The 16407-nt window shown below is 44.9% G+C and overlaps 1 protein-coding gene across 1 annotated transcript; it reads right to left on the bottom strand.

Moving 5' to 3' along the window:
• Window positions 1–6484: 6484 nt before the first annotated feature.
• Window positions 6485–7096, bottom strand: LOC145418548 (uncharacterized). The gene has a single exon (XM_080286917.1). The coding sequence runs from the start codon at window positions 7094–7096 to the stop codon at window positions 6485–6487; it is 612 nt and encodes a 203-aa protein (XP_080143043.1).
• Window positions 7097–16407: the final 9311 nt, after the last annotated feature.

Genomic DNA, 16407 nt, shown 5'->3' with positions numbered 1-16407 from the left:
TGTTGATTCGTAGGCCTAGTAAGGTTTTTGTGATTCATGTGTTTTTATGTCAGTCATTATTAATAATATTTTGTATCTGTAATAATATATCTTGCATTCACTGAGTATTATCTGGTTTTCTCATTTTATCAGGGCTGACTTAGATAAATTTACTCTTGCTAATTTCGTGTTAATAGAGGCTATTGCGGTTAACCATCTATTGAACCTGTTTTTGCCATTACATTATCCTTATGAGTCCTGAATGTTTAGTTGTTAGTTTGAGCATTAAACTTTAACTTGCAATTTTACCTAACTCCTTTGTTTTGAACCTGGAACTTTACGGGACAGTAGTGATTTTTAGTATTCTCACTTAAAGTGTATATTATCTTTCTCTGTTCCGTAACAATATATATATATATATATATATATCTATATATATATATATATATATATATATATATATATATATATATATATATATATATATATATATATATATATATATATATATATATATATATATATATATATATATATATATATATATATATATATATATATATATATATATATATATATATATATATATATATATATATATATATATATATATATATATATATATATATATATATATATATATATATATATATATATATATATATATGTATATATATATATATATATATATATATACATATATATATATATATATATATATATATATATATATATATATATATATATGTATATATATATGTATATATATATATATATATATATATATATATATATATATATATATATATATATATATATATATATATATATATATATATATATATGTATGTATATAATATATATATATATATATATATATATATATATATATATATATATATATATATATATATATATATATATATATATATATATATATTATATATATATATATATATATATTATATATATATATATATATATATATATATATATATATATATGCTATATATATATATATATATATATATATATATATATATATATATATATAATCTTTAATGCTAGGTGTTTTGGGGTCGGCTTCCCGTCCCTCTAACGCCTAGTGTGTAGATGAGTTCTCTTTCTAGACCGGAGCTTTGACAAATAAAAAATTCAAGGCAACAACCTTACACGTGTATTGCTAAATTGGACATGTGGAACTGGTAGATGTCACAAGAGTATTTATACTGAACAATTATAAACCTTAAGCCTAGATTGTGGGTATTAGAATCACGCAGGGTACTATTCGGGACAAGATCAGGTAAAGTGAATAGCACTACTATCAGGAGTCCAAGGGCAGTGAGACCAATTACTATTTCTTGGGGGTAGTCCAGGTTTTATCTATCGGGTGGAGTCCTGTTCACTAGGACCATGGCACTGTTTTCACTGTTGGCTTTCTAACTCATTTGTCTTTCGTGTTATTAATTATTGTTATTGCTCTGGAGTCTCTGTATGATCTCGGCGTGAGGCTATATCACTAAGATGATAACGTGTTCACTCAGACACTTATTTCACTGCCCGGCCGTATTTACCATCTCACAGTTATTCTATTTATTCCACCTTTCTTTTACACTAACACTGCCACTTTTATTTCTGACTTCCCGTATTCTGATAAATCACTGTTCTGCCCTTCCTTCACTGTATCACTTTCAATGTGCTTTCACTGTCACTCACTTTCGGGAGGGGGTGTAGTAGCAGTCAGGTACAAGGGTGGCGGGTAATACTCAGCCTAACAACTGTCGGGGCTGAGTTCCACCAGGGGCCTCCGTATTCAGAGGCCACAGGATCACACGTAGGGGCGTCCTCTCTCGTCCGGGGCTGCTGGTGGCAAAGGGTCCCTCACTCTCGGGGCTTTAGGGCGGGAGTCTAGCCCTCTGGGCTGGGGCCTAATAGCTGCCTGAATCTCTTGCTCAGGTGCCTGACAGAGGACGAGGGTCTCTGGCGTCGGGGTGTAGGGATGTCCTGCCCGGGGGACCTGGGGGCAGTCTGGAGGTTCCGCGGGCTGCGGTCTCCAGTGGTCACGGACGCCATCAGGAGTGGGCTGTGTCATCGCCCTCGGTCGGGGTCCGTCAGGCAAGTCCTCTAGGGGACTGGCTGCACTGAGAAGAGCCCAGTGGTGGTTTGGGGGCTTCTCCTGTAGTCCTCCAGGCTGGGGCCTCCCTCTGGGTCGTAGTCTCATGTATGGGAGTCAGCACCCAACGGAGGAGTGACTACCAGCCGTCTCCTGCCGTAGGACCCGGCTACTGGTTGTGGCCTTCTATGTGTGCAGCTACCAGCCGTCACTAAGGCCCAGCTACTGGCCGTGGCCTGGGGGAGGGAGCGGCTACAGGCCGACTTGAGGGAACCTTCGGAGAAGCTACCGGCCGTCTCCTGATGAAGGCGGGAGCAGCTACCGGCCATCTCCTGATGAAGGCGGGAGCAGCTACCGGCTGTCTCCTGATGAAGGCGGGAGCAGCTACCAGCCGTCTCCTGATGAAGGCGGGAGCAGCTACCGGCTGTCTCCTGATGAAGGCGGGAGCAGCTACCGGCCGACTCCTGGTTACCTCCAGAGTGGCTTCCGGCCATCTCCTGCAGGAGGGTCGAGCAGCTACAGGCCGACTCTGTTAGGGCACCTTCGGAGCAGCTACCGGCCGTCTCCTAATGAAGGCAGGAGCGGCTACCAACCGTCTCCTTATTACCTCCAGAGCAGCTACCGGCCGTCTCCTGTAGGAGCTTCGAGCAGCTACAGGCCGTCTCTGTTAGGGCACCTTTGGAGTGCCTACCGGCCGTTTCCTTATTACCTCCAGAGCGGCTACCGGCCTTCTCCTGTAGGAGGGTCGAGCGGCTACAGGCCGTCTCTTTAAGGGCACCTTCAGAGCGGCTTCTGGCCTTCTCTTGATGAAGGTGGCAATGGCTACTGGCAGTCTCCTTATTACCTCCAGAGCGGCTGCAGGCCGTCTCCTGTAGGAGGGTTGAGTGGCTACCAGCCGTCTCAGGGGTGCTGACTGGAGCTAGAATAATAGCCCCACCCCATGGTTCTCGGTGGTCAGCTTGCCTGGAAGGTAGTTTTACTTTTGTGCTATGGTGGCAGCAGGCGAGTTCCGGGTCATAGGGGTGCGCAGCCTGTGTGGACTTATTTCCCTGTTGCCCGGAGTCAGGTCGGGCTCTATTTTCCCTTCCATAGGCTCCTTCTGGGGGTATTGGGCAGTCCTCCGTGAGACTATGCAGCATTTTAATATCCATTCATCCAATCCTACATTGCCCATGAACAGCGTAGGAGCCCGGGGCTAGACAGTTGGTCCCGACATTTAAGATGAGAGTGACCAGCCTCACTCATCCCTGAGTGGCATTACATGAGCAATCAACCCCAACCACCCCTTGGATATAAAACTTCACCGGCTCAATCTGACTGGAGTGCAATAATTGCCCACTAAACCACATGGCGCCAAAATCTGGTTATATGGTTACAACCCAGCATTGTAAATGATTTCCTGGTGTACAAGAAACCATTTGGCTTGTCACTCAGTGTAGAGTCACTCACAGACAGAAGGAAATGGAAAAAATGAAGGAAAAACAGAAGAGGGAGTGTAAAGTCACCCGTAGGCAGAAGGACAAGAAAAGAATGATGGAAAGAAAAACAGAAGAGGATGGAAGGAAAGAAGGATGGAGGAGAGGAAAGGCAGACACTCGACAGCAGCACTACATCGAGTGAGTGGATGGTGAGCTCCCCAACCTACCACACACACACACACACACACACACACACACACACATATATATATATATATATATATATATATATATATATATATATATATATATATATATATATATATCAACAACTGTAGTAGCCCGTGGGGAATCTTATACTGTATATCCAGCCAAGGAGAAGCAAGATGATTTTCCACTTCATATTTATTTATTTCAGGTGACTAGTTTCGGGATGCTTATCCCATCTTCAGACCTAAAGCATTTAAAACACATATTGCATATTACATAAAGTTTTAAAAACATTTAAAATATCCATATGAAATACAAAAGTTACCAAAAAAGCTATGTGACAATGACTGACTTAAATAATAAACTGAGAAATGTGAGTTACTCTCTGTGAGTTCGCAGCTAACACTGAAAATCCTGAACACAGTGTTTCATAAAAGAAAAGTGTCTTAAAGCTTCTGAATCGTCAACAAACCAGTGTGAAGCAAAAGAACCAAGTTATATCAAAGGCTGATTCATCATACAAAACACTATGATCCTACAACTTTGTTGATGATTCATAGTTATTTAATGAAGGCTTAAGTTTGTGAATGTACAAGACTCATCATTCTGTCATAAAATAATGAAATTACCATATTACAAGTATGGCCCATATCGAAACAGTGGTTCCTACATAGAATTATTAGACAATTTACCTCTCAATATAGCACAGAGGCTTGTCTCATATGAACATCTTTGCCACTGTCTAACCCAACTTTGTCAGAGATTAGGAACCACTGTTTCGATAAGGGCCATACTTGTAATATGGATAATTTCAGTATTTTATTAGTAATGACAGAATGGAACTGCGAATTTGGAGTCTTTGTACATTCACAAACTAAGCCTTACTATGAATCATCAACAAAGTTGTATACCTTATCGTGTTATGTATCGATGAATCAACCTTTTGATACTTGGTTCATTGATTCTTTACTTGGTTATGGTTTGTTGACGATTCAGAAGCTATGACACTTTCTTTATGAAACACTGTGTTCAGGATTTTCAGTGTTAGTCATAACTTCACTTTATTTCGTCGAGTTTACATTATTTAAGAAAAATACATTTTTTATAATAATCAGTCATTGTCACATGCTTTTTTGGTAACTTTTTTGTATTTCATGGATATTTTAAAATGTTTTAAAACTTTATGTAATATGCAATATGTGTTTTAAATGCTTTTAGGTCTGAAGATGGAACTATCCGAAACTAGTCACCTGAAATAAATAAATATGAAGTAAAATCATCTTGCTTCTCCAAGAGATATATATATATATATATATATATATATATATATATATATATATATATATATATATATATATATATATATATGTAGTAGTTGCCTGTACTCTTGGAGGGGGAAACGGGGTAATGAAACCCGCCTTGCTGGACTCAATTATTTATTCGGTCATACCTGGAATTGCAATTTTACTCTCTCAATATGCTATGATGACGTCACTCATCATTGTTACCATGCTTGGTCATACATAGAATTACAATTTACCCTCAATATACAATGTTATACCGCAGGTTACTTCGTATACACATATCACTTTAAATTCTCATCCTTATTTTCCTACATTTATAATCGTGTTATGTCGTGACATCAACCACATGCAGATTAATAAGTATTCTTAAAGGTAAGCAAGGGCATCTCACTTGTGGCGGGTCCATTTTTCGTCGTACATTATCTGTATGTGGGTAGGGGTGTGAGGTGTGTAACACTAGTCCTTCACCGGAGTAATATTCTCACAGAAATAGCACCTTCACAGGATGGTTGTGGCTTGAGCCTTGCCCTCTGGAGTCTCTGTCTAATAATTCCACAAGATCATTGCCACCCTGTCCTTCACTTGTCCTGGCTACCCACACACTGACCCACACTCGCCCATAGCGTCTGCTTCAAGGCATGGTGTTCACTTTTGTCTTCAAGCTAATGGATGTTATGTTTACGCGGCTGTATATACATAAACATTGCGCAAGCATGCTTCTACCTCTCTCTCTCCTACACTCTCTCTGTCTCTGTCTCTGTCTCTGTCTCTCTGTCTCTGTCTCTCTGTCTATGTCTGTCTGTCTCTGTCTGTCTGTCTGTCTGTCTGTCTGTCTGTCTCTCTCTCTGTCTGTCTGTCTCTCTCTCTCTCTCTCTCTACCGTGTTAGATGCAGTAAGACTCCCCCTTTGGTCGGTTACAACCAATACCATATACCTTTTCACTTGCCGCACCCTTCCAGCAGACACAGCTTGTTTGCAGGGTGGGTTAGGGTTTTGCGTGCAGATGTCCTGACTTTCGCATGTCTCACCACACTATCATTACCGGGATTCGCCTCTACCAGTCTTCCCAGAACCCAGCCCATCACCAATACCAGGTCCCTCAATTGGAAATTATGCAACCACTTGAATTGCTTCTGGCATTGTCATAAGGATGGTAGGTACACCTTCAACCATCGCTTCCAGAGCTGGTCTGCTAGGAACTGTGCATGCTTCCAACTCTTCCGGTAGATGTCCCCTATAGGCTCTTTGGCTTTACCTCCTAACAAGCAGTGGGCTAGTGTCTTAGGGCGCAGAATATGCGGTGGGGTAAGCGCTTCAAGTCACTGATGTCTTTGGAGGTTGGGGTGATTGGCCTTCCACTGAATCTCCTCCACTTTACAGAAGAGTGTGTGGAGTCACTCATCGTCCACAACTTGCATGCCTATTGTTGCTTGCAAGACCTTCCTGACTGTCCGGATCTGTCACTCCCAGACACTGCCAATGTGTGATGCATGTGGAGGGTTGAACTCCCACTCAATTCTCTTCCTTAACAATGCATTGTGGACCTTGTCATCCATTTCCCAGCTGAGGGCTGCAGCCCGGAGTTCCTTATCTGCTATAATCATGTTTGTTTCATAGTCGGAACGAATGCGCTCTGGTACACTCCTCCTTGGCGATAAGCGAGTTATTGCATTGAGGAAAGAATCAGCATCTAGTCCATCGAGAATCTCCAGGTGTATGGCTCTTGAGTTCAGACAAGTGAACAGACAACCCCACCGTTTCACCCATTTCCTACTCTGCTTTGTGGTGAATGGTCCAAAGAAGTCCACTCCAGTATGAGTGAACGGTGCCCTCACCATACATACCCTGCCAGCAGGGAGGTCAGCTTGTCTTTGCAGTGACTCCTTCCAAGTGACTCGACAACAAACGAGACACCCTTTCAACACCCAATCAATCAATCTCCATCCCTTGGGCACCCAGAACTCCTGGCATATTAATGCTAGTGTATGTTCTCTTCCTGAGTGCCCAGCCTTGTTCTCATGGGTTTCTCTTACCATGAGCTCCGTGACCCGGTGGTCCTTCGGCAACAGCATGGGGTATTTGCTGTCTGTGTCAAGGGAGCTCTCTCCAACCGCCCACCTGCACGGAGGAGTCCGTCCCTTCAATCCATCTCTACACCCTCTGTTCAGTTCATGGCAAATCAGTCCTCGGGTCGCATCATCTGCTGGGTTCAGTGTTGAACCCACGTGCCTCCACTGGGTCACTTCCGATTGTCTGTGTATGCCCGCCACTCAATTGGCCACGAACGTGTGAAACTGCCTCTCTGTGTTATGTATATACTGTAATACTATCACAGTGTCTGTCCTGGGTCGACCGACAGCTTGTGTCTTAATGTCTTGTCAACCTTAACAGCCAATACGGCAGCACATAACTCCAGATGGGGTATAGTCAGCTGTTTTAGTGGGGTTAGCTTGGCCTTTCTGTAGACGAAGGCACAGCGAACATCTCTGGTTCCATCTGAAATCCTCAGGTATGATACCACTCCATAAGCCACTTGCAAAGCGTCACAGAAGTGATGTAATTGAAATGACGTTCCCCTTACTCCTCTCAGGTCATAGCACCATGGCATCCTGAAATCTGTGGGGTGAGTTAATTCCATCAGCCACCGTCGCCAGCGTACCTCATTGCTGTCAGATGTAGCCTCATCCCACCCTTTCTTCCTCCTGCATTCCACTTGGAAGATGACCTTGACACGAATGAGGAATGGCACAAGGAAACCAAGCAGATCGTACACTGAGCTGATTGCACAAAAGAGGTCCTCCCTGTAGTTGACCCCTCTTGCTCAAAGCACTTGATGACCACTGCCATTTGGTCCTTCTCTAGGTCCCTCCTTACTCCAAGCGATCGTTCCACAGGAAGAGGCTTGCATTCTAGGTTGATCTCCTTTATTTAGGAAACCTGCGTCCAGTTCCCAAAACTGTTGCACTTCCTTCTCAGCTGTGTTTCCTGGGAGTTGCAGTCGACTACATCCACATATCCTACCTCATCTGGTCTGTCTTCCACCTCAGCACGAGGTCGTACAGGTCCACTGACAGTCCATCCCAGCGGTGTCCTTATTGCAAAAGGTTCTCCACTGCTCCCGGCCCTAACCTCCAAGGGTGTCAATGCTTGTGGCACATCAAGACCAATCAGTAGTTGCACCTCACCTTCGTACGTGTTCATTGGCTCTATTCCCACCAAATGACTCCATCATGCTGTGTCCTGTACAGATGCTACTGAATCCTTCAGCATTGCAGGGAGTCGCTGAGTGACAATCGCCCCAGGCAGCAATATCTTGTGGTTCAGTTTACAGGAACACCCGCCACTAACTACTAAGTATATCTTCTCAGTTCGCTGCACCGTCACTTGAGTTATAATGTCTAGTGTTAACCAAGCAGTTCTCTGTGGTGTCCCTAGCCTGCTTCCCAATTGGGTCGTACAGAATGTTCGGTTGCTGCCAGAGTCCAAAAGTGCTCTCGTCTGGACCACGGCATCCGATCTTTCACTAGCCATCTTTACCTTAACATTGGGCACCACCACCTTGCGAAGCTGCCCATGCATCCACGTTGTCCCTGTTGTGGCAGTGAGTCAATCGTCCCTGCCTTTGCCCTTTTTGAGCTTGAGCCTCTTAAAGGTCCCCTCCACGCCTGCCTAATCCTGTTTGTCGGCCTGTCCACAAGAAGCACTTCTCTTCTCCGGCTCTGCTCGGTGCATTCTCTGCTTGCTTCCATGAGCCTGTTCCCACTGAGTGTATCAACGACGATCATCTCTCGGCTTCCTGTCATCCTCCATCAGTTTTTTTTGCTGCGTCTCCCTTCCTGGGTTCCCCTTGGTACTGGGACTCCTGCCTTTGCCTTACTGGGCCAGTCGGGGGTATCCATCACAAATACTTCTCAGTGCAACCCTCTATGTCACACCACACTGAGGCCCGGCATTCAGCTGCCAAGTGGGTATCATTCAAGCAAACATAACAGTATTTGAGCTGTCTGACCATGGCCCTCCTTTCTTCCACTCTCATGGCACGGAATTTCTTGCATCCCACCGTGTGTGCAGACCCCCACACAGCTTACACATGTCTCTCTCACTTGCAGGTTCATCATCACCAATGGTGGCCAAGCCAATCACGCGCCCATTTGGATTCCTTCTAGCATCAACCTCAGTGGCTCATTTGGTGGACGAACCCCTTTCCTCGGTTCACCTCACATACACTCTGTCCGCCTCCTCCAGGATAAAGGCTTTCAACCATTTACCGCCGGGATAATACCCATATCGTTTGTTGTGGGCAAAAGTTTCGTCCTCATACCGCATAAGTGCCCTCTCAGGTAACCATCGCGACAGTGTGTCCATCGAGATAACAGTGTCCAACTCCTGCAATCTCCCGATGGCCTCCAGACTCAAAATACATGACCCTAACTCATCAGCAAATTTTCTAAGGCCACCCTCATCCCCACCTTTGATTATGGGCCCTTCAAGCATTCCATCCACAATCTCTCAGACGTACTGATGTCTGTCTCCGTATCTGTCCTCCAATATGGCCACCGGCCTTCTTGTAACCCTCTCGTGGGTCCAGATAGTTGCATGTTTGTAGCGTGCTCCTGACAGCCCCCGCCGTGTTCCTGACAGGCCCTGCACATGCTTGCATGAGTGTCTGCAGCTTATTTTCCTCTGGGACTGCGGCCCTCCCAATGTGCTGTTCGAATGCATGGATGAACTCCCAGTACTCCCTCTGGCTATTTCCTTCGAAGGTTGGTAGTTGGGTCTGTGGCAACCTCATGGTGGCTATCAATTCCTTCAAGCCAGAGGCTATCACCTCAATACCCATAGGGTAGCGTGTGTTGGCTCTTCCGTTCCCAATCTAGTGAGTTTCGGTTTTCTTACCTCTGCCACTCTGGCTTCTGCCCACTAGCTGTTGACTCTTTGTGGCGGAAAGTCGTGACCTCTTGTGTCTGTTTTTGCTCCCCCTACTGGAGTTCCCTAGTCTCCCACATTTGTTTGTATCCTGTGCCATCATTATATCTTGGCCTCTTTGTCGGTCCTTCGTGTACCACTACTGTCTCTGGCTGTACCTGTGAGCTCAAGCTCATCTGGCTCCTCCCTTCCATTCCCATCATGCTCTCCAACTGTGTCAGGCGATCATGGACCACCTTGTTTTGTTCTTGCAGGGTTTCCAAAGTCGGTATGAGGACCCTCATGTATACGTTCTCTGTGCCTCAGCCTGTCTGCCTTCAACTGCTGGCCACTTCTCTGAACATTCTTGCAGCCCAGATTCAGTCCTTTCCTCCTCCCTTTGTTCTATCATCGTCACCACAGCATCCGTCTCGTACTCCTCTCCCTCCGTTGCTTCGCTGGCTTCCTCCACTATCCTTTGGGTTGTTCCATGAGATACATTCTGCCCGTCATGTTCTGCCTGTTCCTTTCCCTGTGGGTTGTCCATGCTGATGTGTTCTGCCTGGAATGTTCCATTTTAGATATGTTCCATTGGTTAGGTTCCGCCTGGTATGTTCCGTGGGTTAGGTTCTGCCTGGTATGTTCCATAGGTTAGGTTCTGCCTGGTATGTTATAGGTTAGGTTCTGCCTGGTATGTTCTATAGGTTAGGATCCGCCTGGTATGCTATAGGTTAGGTTCCACCTGGTATGTTATGGGTTAGGATCCACCTGGTATATTATAGGTTAGGTCTGTCTGGTATATTATAGGTGAGGATCCACCTGGTATGTTAAAGGTTAGGATCTGCTGGTATGTTATAGGTTAGGTTCCACCTAGTATGTTGTAGGTTAGGATTCGCCTGGTATGTTCCGTAGGTTGGGATTTGCTTTTTTTTTCTCTCTCTTGTTAAACTTTATCTCTTAGTCACACTCTCGTTCATGCAGTGCTTTTCCCATCATACACCCAAACAGACAGACAGCGAGCACTCAACTCAGCCTTTGAAGTACAGTGGCACACTGGAACCTTCTCTATAGCACCTGGCAGCCCAGTATAAGACACATCTCTTAATTCTAAGGTACACTAATTAGTTTTAATTCACTACTTTATAGCATATAAACGATGTTACGATTTCAATGCCAACTTCCTGAATTGTGTACCCCCATTTTATGTGTCAATATTTAATATTGTGTCAGCAAATATCACCAAATTATAGCATATAAACGATGTCACAGTGTCAACGCCAACTTTCCTGAATATTACACTCACATTTAATATGTCACAATTATTTAATATTGTCTGGCACAGGCAATAAACTCCTACCCCAGTATGTAAACTAAAGTTGTATTTTCTTCACAATGAACCAAACATAGCGTATCAGCTCCCGGCTTTTAGTCGCCTGAGTAATGTTGTTTATCAACACTCACAGTCCTGCGGAGTCTACCTATTCACAACCCAAGATGTTCTGAGTGGCGGTGTTGCCGATCGTAGGTAGGTTGCCTCCGCAGACTTTAGCACCGCCCAGCCCTGTTGTCGGGTTGTGGTCAGGTGGACTTACCGAAGTGGCCTGTTTCCCCCACCAGTGGACCCCAAGTATGACTGTAGCTGCCTGTATTCTAGGAGGGTGAAACGGGGTAATGAAACCTGCCTTGCTGGACTCGACTATTTATTCAGTCATACCTGGAATTGCAATTTTACTCTCTCAATATGCTATAATGAGGTCACTCATCATTGTTACCATGCTTGGTCATACATAGAATTACAATTTACCCTCAATATGCTATGTTCTACCGCAGTTTACTTCGTATTCATATATCACTTTAAATTCTCATCCTTACTTTCCTACATTTATAATCGGGTTATGTCGTGAGATCAACCACATGCAGATTAATAAGTATTCTTAAAGGTAAGCAAAGGCATCTCACTTGTGGCGGGTCCATTTTTCGTCGTACATTATCTGTATGTGGGTAGGGGTGTGAGGTGTGTAACACTAGTCCTTCACGGGTGTAATATCCTCACAGAAATAGCACCTTCACTGGGTGGTTGTGGAGTCGTACATCGCGCTTGAGCTCCGCCCTTTGGAATCTCTGTCTAATAATTCCACAGGATCACTGCCACCCCGTCCTTCACTTGTCCTGGCTACCCACACACTGACCCATACTCGCCCATAGCATCTACTCCAAAGCGTGGTGTTTACTCTTATCTTCAAGCTAATAGATGTTAGGTGGTAGCTCAGTCAGTAGAGGGGTGGCCTGCGGTCCTACCGGACCCAGGTTCAAATCCCCGCTGGGGCAGGGAACAGTTTAAGGATTTGAATTCAATAAAAACAGACTACTGATCTACCAGAAGACCCGCCAACATGTCATAAAAATACCCCCGCTAATACCAATACGCCAGTCCTGTATGAGACAGCCCTAGCATGTATTCAGTATGGACGGTGGGTGTTAGTGCCGAAGTGGTGACATGTAGAAGTGGAGGACTACTGGGCCTTGGGAGCAGACTGTGAAGCCTATGCCCAGAGTCGGACACAAAAGAAAAAGAAAAATGCTTACGTGGCTATATATACATTCTCTCTCTCTCTCTCTCTCTCTCTCTCTCTCTCTCTCTCTCTCTCTCTCTCTTTACGGCGTTAGATGCGGCATTTACAAAGTCATCACTAAAGTCCATACAAACAGAATAACTACAAATCTGGAGGAAAACCAACCTCGTGAACAGACAGGATTCCGAAGCGGGTACTCGACTACTGATCATCTACACACAATGAATCAACTAATTGAGAAAACTACAGAATATAATAAACCACTGTGCTTATGTTTTGTGGATTACGAAAAGGCTTTCGACTCAGTGGAGCACATAGCAATTATAAATTCATTGTGAGAACAAGGAGTGAATAAGAACATTGTAAAACTGCTCGAAAACATATATAAAGAGGGCACTGCTACAATTAAATTACATAAGGACTCAGAGAAAATTAAGTTTGAGAAAGGCGTGCGTCAGGGAGATACAATTTCACCAAAATTATTTATAGCATGCCTAGAAAGTATTTTCAGAAAGCTAGACTGGGAAAACAAAGGAGTGAACATAGATGGAGAAAAGCTAAACCATTTAAGATTTGCAGATGACATTGTCCTAACCTCAGAAAAAGCAGAGACGTTACAAGATATGTTAAATGACCTGAACAGAGAAAGTCTCAAAGTAGGGATAAAGATGAACCGGAGTAAAACTAAAGTAATGTTTAATCCTCAAACACCAAAGAGCGTCATCAGAATAAGTGGAGAAATTCTTGAAGAAGTCGAGGAATACACTTACCTGGGACAAATACTAAAACTAATGAAAGATCATGATAGCGAAATAAAAAGACGCATTACAATTGGATGGAAAGCTTTCGGTAAACATAGGGACATTATGAAAAGTAGCTTGCCAGTTTGTATGAAACGAAAAGTATATAACGAATGTACAATTCCAGCTATGACGTATGGTTGTGAGACTTGGAAACTGACAAAATCAATGGAAAATAAACTAATTCGTTCTCAGACAGCAATGGAAAGGTCAATATTGGGAGTATCTTTAAGAGACAGGAAATGATCAACTTGGGTGAGAGAGCAGACTAATGTCAAAGATATTATAGAAGTTATAAAAGAACAGAAATGGAGGTGGGCGGGCCATGTAGCAAGAATAAGGGATAATCGATGGAGCAAGAGGCAGACTGACTGGTCACTAAGACATTGTAAGCGTAGCAGAAAAAGGCCAGAGAGGAGGTGGAGGGATGAGATAGAGAAATTTGCAGGGAAAACGTGGCAAAGATTGGCTCAGTCAAGAAATTCGTGGAGAAGGTTGGGGGAGGCCTTTGTTCAGCAGTGGACATGTAATGGCTGATGATGATGATGATATATATATATATATATATATATAATATATATATATATATATATATATAATGTTATGCTAGGTGTTTTTAGGTCGACTTCTCGTCCTAAGAACAGTAGCTACTGAGCGGGGTCCTCTTTCGAGACCGGAACAAGAACACACACAAGAGGAACAGGGCATAAAAACTCGGCAGACCACCCTTACAAATATATTGCCTTAATTTGACTTCCTCACAATATACAGCAATTATATACAATTCAGTGATGTGGACAATGTCAGGCTTTGGTACACAACAATTACTGCACACAATTTATACAAGTGTAATCGCCACCAGTCAACAGTATTTACTAATAGTACCTAGGAGTTACAGGCACAGTCTATATAGTCCTTCCCATACAGTCCTAGTGTACCACTCGTTAGTTTCAGACTTGGGTAATTCTCACTGTATACAAGAGGTGTCACTATGGTGAGTATGGACACTGGCAGTCTTCACTGTACCACAGATACAAGTAAGACACATGACACAGACACTGTTAGTCCTTGTTGTATATGGTGATATTGGTATTACACAATTGGGCTTCTTGGGCTCCTGAGACCTGGGCTAATCATAAGTGGCGCCCGGGCGTAGGAGGCTGGTCATCGGGCGTGCCCTCCCGTAGGGCACACGGGACTACTGCAGGCAGTGAGGTAGCCTGGGTGTGGCTGCAGTCTGGTGTGCAGGGAGGCCCTTCCTTAGTGGGGCCTTGACCTGGCAGGTGGCCCTCGGGACTGGGGCCGAACAAGGCCAACAGACGTGCCTGCTGTCGTTTACTCCTGGCAGAAGGTCGTCAGTGGGATGGGCTCAGAAGGTCCCACCCCAGGGTTCTGGGGAAGTCCCTGGGCGGTTGGGGGCTGCGGTCACCACTGGGTCGGACTGCCGTCAGGAGCTGCTTGTGGTGTCCCTTCCAGGTGGCATCCATCAGTGCCTGGCGTCGTCCACGGGCGACCTGTAAGGCATAGATCCCCTCTCCCGAGATCGGGCCTTGCCATCACTCCTCGAATGGCAGCTCCTCCTGGGGACTGCACTTGTGAGGAGAGTGAGAGGGGGGTCCTGCTCGGCCTCTGGGTGACAGGTGGGCCGAGCAAGGGACTTCCTCCGAAGGGGTAGCCCCAGAGACTGTGAATGAAGGGTGTACAGTGGCCGACCCTTCTCCGACATGGACAGTGGCCAACTTCGCGGTTCCACAGGCTCTGAGGGCGGCAGCAGAAGTTTGTACGGTGGCCAACCCTTCCCTGGTATGGACAGTGGCCGATACCGCGGTGCTACTCCCTGTGGAGGAGGAGACAGATTAAGGGCGTACAGTGGCCGACCCTTCCCCGATGTGGACAATGGCCGACGTTGTGGTTCTGCCTTTTCCTGGCTTGCCAGCCAACGTGCGTACAGTGTCCGTCACGTCCAACTCAGAGCGTATAGTGGCTGCCACTGTGGAGCTGGTTCCAGGGGTGACTGCAGCAGAAGGGCGTACAGTGGTCGACCCTTCCCCAGTATGGACAGTGGCTGACACCATGGTGCTGCAGGGGGCAAAAGCAGAGGGTCGTACAGTGGCCGATCCTTCCCCGGCATGGACAGTGGCCGATGCCCCAGTGCTGCTTGGGACTGTCTGTAGACGAGCCTCACCCCAATCCTGGTGAGTGGTGGTCCGGCTGTGATGTAGTGCGCTGGTACTGTTTAGTTGTCGTTGGCCATGTTGAGGGGAAGAGGGGCGTAGGGCCGTGGTACACCTGGGCCCGTCTTGCTCGGGCCTGGCGCGCTCTCTACCTGCCCCTCTGTGGTCTCCTTCTAGGGCAGGTGTGGGTCCGTGGGTCCGTCCTAGGGGTGTGTCTCCACAGGGGTGTGTATTTCAATATATTATATTTAAACAGCAGAGCACAGGAAGAAAAAACAAATGAAATAAAAAACTAATCCATACACCAGATTACTGGTGTCCTCCATTCATAAAATATCCATAACAGTTGGACTTGAACAGCCGTAGGTTGAAGGTTGGATAGAAACAACTCTAGGGACGTGAGTTCCAGAGGGATGCAGTTCGTGGAATGAAAGAATTCTGATAGGAAGAAGTTCTGCAATATGGCTGGGTGACATTCCAGTCATGAGTGTTACTGTAATGGGGTTTTTCTTTGGGTGGTTAACGTCAGATCATTTTCCCTTTCATGCTGACTGCCACCAGAATACCAAGGAAAAGAACAACCCGTCCCCTTAACTCCCGTTATTGCATGCATTTGGAAAAGAGTAATATAACTGCCAACTTTGATTATATTTTATTAAAGTCTAGGTTATAATATTATGAAGTACACACATTCTCCTGCCTACTTAGGACCACCACTACAGAAGAATACTAAGAATACTCAAGACACGGGTGAGCGGGGTACATGAGGTAGGGCTCAGAGGTAGGTGTTGTAAGGTAACTATGAGGTATGGTGTCTCCAGCGAAACATCTGCTAAGGTCTCTCTACCGAGGTCAAGGTAACACTTTACATCAGGGATTTCTTCCCCCAGCACCAGTGCCCTGGAATTTGTTTCATCTACACTAGAAAAAT

Source organism: Coenobita brevimanus, chromosome 115 (assembly GCF_032717465.1).
Source record: "Coenobita brevimanus isolate Jiangsu-jjx chromosome 115, ASM3271746v2, whole genome shotgun sequence".
NCBI lineage: Eukaryota > Metazoa > Arthropoda > Malacostraca > Decapoda > Coenobitidae > Coenobita > Coenobita brevimanus.
The sequence above is the reverse complement of the archived record's forward strand: the minus strand, read 5'-3'. Positions and strand labels throughout refer to the sequence as shown.

Bases quoted from the DNA above. Each gene is read 5' to 3' on its own strand.
- LOC145418548 (XM_080286917.1), bottom strand. From the start codon at position 7,096: ATGCTGTTGCCGAAGGACCACCGGGTCACGGAGCTCATGGTAAGAGAA.